This window comes from Podarcis filfolensis (genome assembly GCF_964270895.1).
Source record: "Podarcis filfolensis genome assembly, chromosome: Z".
NCBI lineage: Eukaryota > Metazoa > Chordata > Lepidosauria > Squamata > Lacertidae > Podarcis > Podarcis filfolensis.
Genome location: NC_139617.1, coordinates 47,031,269 through 47,038,160, shown reverse-complemented (window position 1 = coordinate 47,038,160; position 6,892 = coordinate 47,031,269). Strand labels below are relative to the sequence as shown.

Here is a 6,892-nt window from a genome sequence, read left to right as displayed (position 1 = left end):
CTATGAAACCATTACCACGAGGTGGACTTCAGACTGGTTTTGGACAATATTGATACAGTGGTACCTCGGGTTAAGAACTTAATTTGTTCTGGAGGTCCATTCTTAACCTGAAACTGTTCTTACCCTGAGGTACCACTTTAGCTAATGGGGCCTCCCGCTGCCACTTCATCCTGAAGCAAAGTTCTTAACCCGAGGTACTATTTCTGGGTTAGCGGAGCCTGTAACCTGAAGCATCTGTAACCCGAGGTACCACTGTACATTGCCCAGCCCTAGCAGCAACTAGATTTTTTCTCTTCCCATTCCTGGGAGAAAAGCACAGTTTAATGGTGAAGGCTGTCCATTTCAGCAAGGACAAACAGAATGCAACATGCATACAACTCAATCATGTCTGCACAATAAGGGAAACTGTTGATCTTTTGTAGAACATAAGAACCACACACAGTGTGCTATAGGTGGAACAGGTTTATTCAGAAAGAACAAATTTGTAACAGGATTAAATTATCTTTGCAATAGAATGCAAGTTCTCTCTAATAAAGGTTTTCCTTTCACATTCCCAGAAACCAGACACCCAATAAATATTTCACAATGTTCCATATTAAATCACATTCCTGGCTCCCGCCACTGAATTTAATTTTTTTTTTAAATACAAGATTACAAGATGACTTCTGGCAGCCCGAAATTCTGCCCAAAGACTTTTCTCCTCTTTATTCAAGGTATATACAAAATGTTACACAGATACACTATGTACATTCGTGCAAACAGGAGCTCGCAAGCCCACTTTGTGGTGCCAACACAATGCACTGAGGGAGTAACACTGACATCACAGCTGTGCCAATCTCCTGGAAGAGTGCAGTGATTTAAGTCTACAATCGTGCTCTCCTGAAAAACTGGCGAAGGATGAAGCTTACATTTTAAGAAGCTTCCCTGTGTGCTTTTCCTTTGGATGGACTTTTTCTAGCAGGTTCTACGGGAAAGAAAGGCTCTGATGAAGATACAACAATCTATTATGTAAGCGACTGGTAAAATGACTTACAAGGAGGTGCAATGCAGCAGCAATACCCATCCACCTTGCTAGCACTTTTCACCTCCAGGAAGGACCCTGGTCACAAACAAGCAGCTATGTCACCAGCCAGCTACTTCTGCTGCCTGTATGCAAATGTACAAAGTTATCTCGCATAGATGGCCTCCTAGGTAGGATTCAAGCTAGACATGGGGCAAATCTTTGTCCCTCCCTCATGCACCTGCTCTGAATGCCTTTTTCACTCAACATATGATACACACCCTCCTGCATAGAAATCTCTGACCTGGTTCTGTATTAGGGTCCACAGGAGATAAAAAAATTATTTCAAACAACCTTGCTCACTGTTAAAATAATCCACTGCCCAACCAGGAAGAAAGGAGATCCAATTAAAGGTAGTTGAAATTCCAGAGATCAATATAAAAGTATGCTTTTTCAGTGATTTCCTTTAAAAAAGAAGAGGGGAGAAAGGTTTCCCCATCTTTAAAAAAAATTTAAAACCATCCAACAGAGACAGCAAACTATGTCACCTTCAAAAGCGCAGCCACATTTCCATCCCATCCTCAGATCATCTGCACCAAAAAGCCAGAAGCCAACCCCAAAATGGTAACAGGAGACAGATTCTCCCCCTGAGCTCCCTGTCCCAAGTCATTAGACAAAAAGGAAAATGTTTTGTAGAGCTCTCTGTTTTAAGGAGGGCTAGAGATTAAGATGGCTGTTAAATTTGGGCAGGAGGCCAACTGTGCAATAAAGCAAAAAGACAGAGATCTATGGTAAGGGACAAAGAGGATCCAAACCATCTAAACCTGGAATAAATTAACAGAAAGGTGCTGAGCTGATGGCTACAATGACAAATGGAACAAAAGTCACTGACTGAGGAAACTGACTGGCTGCCTGAAGCAGAAGCCAGGGGAACCAAAGTCTTCTCCTGAACTTCACATGACAGCCCTACATTATCTGCTCAGGAAGAGCAAAAGGGGAAGACTAGCTCAGGATGCCTGGCACTCAAATTCCACTGAGCTCAACCACCATGTGTGACACTTGCTGCAACCGAAGATTACAGGACAGAAAACACGGGGCACTTTACGTCCTTGCAGATTCCATGCCAAGTTACACCACCATGATCTTGACTTCGTCATTCTCATCAGCTCGATAGAAGAAGGGAATGCAGGGGTTCTGCAAGAGGGAGCCCAGCCTGTCCCGGGGGTTTTGAATTTCACGTAGAAGATGCATGATCTGCTTGGCGGTGGGGTCTTGTGAAGCAGGCTGGGGAGCTTTGTTGTCAGTGTGTGATGGGTGGGATTGTGAAGCTGTGGATTCCAGTTCTGGCTCATCTGCCAAACTCACTTCTCGCAACCCTGGGAGGCAAGATAGCAGACAGTTTAACTTCTAGAGAGAAATGTTTGGTCTCAGGTTTTCCTGGAAGTCTCACACACAAAACCTATAAAACTCTCTCCTCAACCCTAGTGTGTGGTAAATGGTTTCTGTTGCTTGTGGAGAGCAGAAAGTAGTTCTGGCCAAGTTCAAAGACAGAGACATTTACTGATGCTTCTCAAATTCTGGGGCTAAACCAAGACACTGAAATTAAGCTTAGAACTCCCCATGAAGATACAGCAGCTATTTCCCCCACTGGTTGTCACCACTGCTCACCTTCACCATCGGTAGCATTCAGCTCAACGTGCCTCACTGCTGTAAGAGCAGCTTCACTCTTGGGGTCAGACTGGGGATCCACACTTTGAGCCATCTCCATGTATTTTATATACCATTCGTTCTTCTCCCCAACCAAGCGCATCACCAACTCCTGGAGCTCCAGTAACTTCATCTGCAATGGAGCAGTATAAAGAGGGAAACGGAATCAGCAAGAGCCACCTGTGTGTCCCACATGCACCATACCACCTCCCGTTACAATGAATAGGTTTCCTTCTTCCAGTGTCCCTGGAATTTTTTCCTGGCAGCTTTTAAAGCATTCAAGCTTCTATCCTCAAGGTCCTTAATTTTTCTGCTCATCTATATCGCCTCTGCTTTGCACATGCTCACTGTCACTGTTCTCCTTTGCTTTCTTCCAACATCACCCTCTCCTGTGTTCTCATAATGGACCCAAGTGGGTTAGCACCACCAGGAGCACAAAGGCATTAACATTGATTTGCAAAGACTTTTAACCTTGGTGCTCCCAGAAGCAAGTTTCCAGGTACATTACTTTCTTTAGAGCTAAAGCAGCAACATTGGAGGTGTCCTCTTCCCCTTCGATCCAGGCTTGTACCACCACTACTTCTTCGTTCTACCTTAATTTGCTGTGTAACTGACCAAGGAAAGTCAACTATGTTTTATTTTCATCTGAGGTGCACGATTCTGAATCACCCTTCTTATCAAGCCCAAACCTCTCCTTCCCCTTTGTCTCCTGTTATCTATGTACAGGACACATATAAAAACATAATAAGGGACTGCTGGATGGGTCCTGTTCTCACAGTGGCCAACCAGATGCCTATGGGAAGGACCAAAGTAGGACCTGAGTGGAACAGTTTCCTCCCCACTTGCAATTCCCAACAACTGTAACTTAGGAGCATACCACTTCCAACTGTGGAGGCAGAACACAGCCATCATACTAATAGCCATTGATAGTCTTGTCCTCCATGAATTTGTCTACTCCTCTTTTAAAGCTCTCCAAGTAATTTAAGAAACCTTTTTGTAAGCAGTGGAAGTGGCTTTGTGCATGCAGGCAGACAGAGGTGTTCAGGAAGGTCACAGATTACAACGAACAACAACAGGTGCCCAGAGCTCAACAGGAGACCAGTTTACTCCTTTAAATGGGGTGAGCCAGACTCTGCCTAAGGGTCTTCTTCCAGTGTGCCAGGAACTGTAAATAAAGACAGTGGACCCTCCTTCAATCGGAGATCTGCCTCAGTAAGCACTGCAGTCCAGGTGCAGGAGCGAAGGGTGGTTGGTGCCCTAATTAACAGTGTGAAACTCACAATACCCCAGCCAACCCGGTTCACTCCCTTCCGGTACTGTGTCAGAAAGAGCCCTTGGTGGGAAGGGAGGAGATCCCTTGCTCACCTTCATTTCCTCCTTGTCCTGGGCGAGTCGGCTGATGTACTCCTCTTTCTCCCGGTGGCGCTGCTTTAGGATAGCCCTCTGACTCTGGTACAAGGCAATGTACTCACCTGAAACACAGGAGACACAAGTGAGTCTTAGCAAGTCTGTTCAAAGGGTGGTGCTGAAAGCTCCACATTCACCCTTACATATACATGCAACCATGAAATGGGGTTGCCCCCACTTCCTCTCCTTGAAAAAGAAAACAAGGTAGGCAAAGCTTCTGGTACATTCTGAAATCTAGCAGAATCCACATGTTGCAATAGGTCTTTTGGAAGAAGGGAACAGTTTCCCACCAGCAACTTACTGAAGTTTTATAAACATTGAACAAAGATGAAAAACCATAATGCAGCTAAATGTATGTATTCTGCCTTTTACTTTCAGCTAGAAAACGCCATATGAAACCAATCAGCTCAAGAATTCTGAAGCCTAAAGATTTTCCACTATTTCCTTATTTACATGTTTTATTTTGGCAGAAACTAAATGGGAGAGAAGGAGGGATGCACATAAATAACTGTGCCTGCCTGCTACTACAGGATGCAATGCAAGCTGCAAAATAAGCCTGTTTTGCAGCCTGCACTGCCACGTAGTGAGCATAATTATGTGCTCCAAGCAGTGTCTGGTTGGCTTCAGAGTGGGATTGTGCCACTTGCAAGCCAGTCTTTGTCTGGCTTGATTCATAGCCTGGAGATCCTCAGAAGACCAAGAGACCTCACAAGCTCCATAATGCCAGAGAGGACATTCAGAAGCAATCATGTCAGCTGTCTGTTCCATAGCAAGACCTGGGCTTTCTCCACAGGAAGATCCCACAGAGCATTCAGGAACACATCAGTTTCCATCCAAGTGGGCCCACTAGTCTTAAGCAAGAGATGGCCATTGTCAGTCCAAACATAATGGGATAAAGATCTCACCATGACAAGGAAGTAGACTGCACTCCCCCTTATTCTCAGTCTCTCGTATCGCTTGGGGCAAAGACTGTATCATGAGTATGCTCTGCATGGTGTGTCAGACCAAAGACTATTGGAGATAGATCCATAGCTGACCCAATGGTAGCTACACATGGTTACTGGAGACACCCAGGTGTTCTCCATCACCCCAGAGATCACCTTGGCCAGCCAGATCAGGGATGCTACTGGGTAACTGGGTGGCCAGCAGACCAGCAGAAAGTTGAATCTGCCTCTCTTAAACAACACCAGGTACAGATCATCTAAGCCTGTCCCAAAATCAAGAGGTTTTCTGGTCAAGGAGATAATGTTTTTATGGACAATATCAACACCTCCCCCTCAACCACCTGGTAGTATAGCCTAGTGTTGTATCATGTACCCAGGTAGGCATAAGCTGGGTAAGGTCAGGTCCACCCAGTTCACTCACCCAAGTCTCAGTAATGCCCGTCAGATCAGTCTGTTCATCTATGATGGATGAACATAGTCTTATTACAGACCAATCTGGCATTCAGTAACAGCATCACCAAACCAGAGGGCTCAGTGGATACGCTACTAGTACTTTCCAAAGGAGAGGACTCCAATGAGGAACACAGATTAAACATCTAGGCCTTGGTACTTGAACGGCATCTTCCTCTGCCCATGACCGCTGAGATTGGACAGCATTTTAACAACTCCCTGCTACCTGCACACCCAGACACCAATCATCTATCACAACTGAGAGATTCAGGCCAAAGATAGTAAACTTAAGGCCCAATAGTATGTGCATAGCACACCATCAGGAGGAAGATGGTGAATCTACAACTACTCTCTTTCTGCCTCTCACTCGAGGGAAACCACGCCAAACCAAACTTCCCCTCAACCAGGTTCTCATCATGGGTGAGGGTCACATGCTGTGTCCCACAGTTTCAGCCCTACGTATCCTGACTGACACTCCTCTTCCCCTGTGGCTCCCCAAAGCGGCAACCTTTAAGTGTTGTCCCCTTTGGGGATGACCCCGCCTGCCTGTGACAGGGCCTGCTGTTATAATAAGGAAGGCTCTGGACCACATCCACAGTCCAGGTGTTTTCACTCAGCCAACCCTACACTGTAATCAGCACACTTTCTGACATGCAGGCAGGAATCTTACAGGATAAGCAAACTGACACAGGCAAACAGCACCCACTTTTGCTGGCTGAGAGAGCAGACTAGACAGGGACTAGGATGGTGCATACCAGCTGCTTCCTACATACTCTGTAGGTCTGCTCCCAAGACCTTTATTTGGTTGTTTCTGTGTGGAGATACACAGAAGGTAAAATGGTTTAGATAGGTGGGTGATGAGTAGTAATTCCTAACTACTGGAGGCTGCCTGCATTTTCCTTTGTCTTCATGAGAACTGAGATTTTAAAATGTAAACAAAAGGTCTTCAGGATCCTATGGGAGAATTGCCACACAATCTATATCAAAGTGTTAGTCACACTTCCCCAGACATCTCAGTGAAACGTGGAGAGGGGCACTGAATTCATCTCACCTATAGTGTCCGTTTCTCCAGACAACTGTATACAACGATGTTCCAGCTCTTCCACCCGGTCCTTCAGCTCTGCCCTCTCATGCATCAGGTCTGTGAATCGAGACTAGAAAGCACAACAGCCAGTCACCATTGAAGATGTTAGGGAGCCCATGTGGAAGAAGAAACCCAAACCCTCCTGGCACAGCAGCCAGCACTACCACAGCAATAATCAGCACAAGGGCAGCTTCTCACCGATAGGCGGGAGATAGGCACCATCCCTTGGAAGGTAAAATGATATTATTTCTAGAAAAGAAAGCAGCAGAAGCCTTCTACCCAAGCAGGTCTGACTGCTTA

At 45.7% G+C, this 6,892-nt stretch overlaps 1 protein-coding gene across 9 annotated transcripts in view; it reads right to left on the bottom strand.

The window, feature by feature from the left end:
• Positions 1-447: 447 nt before the first annotated feature.
• Positions 448-6,892, bottom strand: part of GOLGA2 (golgin A2) — a 46,888-nt gene continuing 40,443 nt past the window's right edge. For all 9 annotated transcript variants that reach the window (XM_083597251.1, XM_083597245.1, XM_083597244.1 and 6 more), the window contains 4 exons: positions 6,560-6,662; positions 4,073-4,179; positions 2,669-2,840; positions 448-2,376 (listed from right to left, as the gene is read on the bottom strand). In XM_083597251.1, coding sequence (XP_083453377.1) covers positions 2,129-2,376; positions 2,669-2,840; positions 4,073-4,179; positions 6,560-6,662 — 630 coding nt within the window. In that variant the 3' untranslated portion in view covers positions 448-2,128. The remainder of the gene's footprint in view (positions 2,377-2,668; positions 2,841-4,072; positions 4,180-6,559; positions 6,663-6,892) is intronic.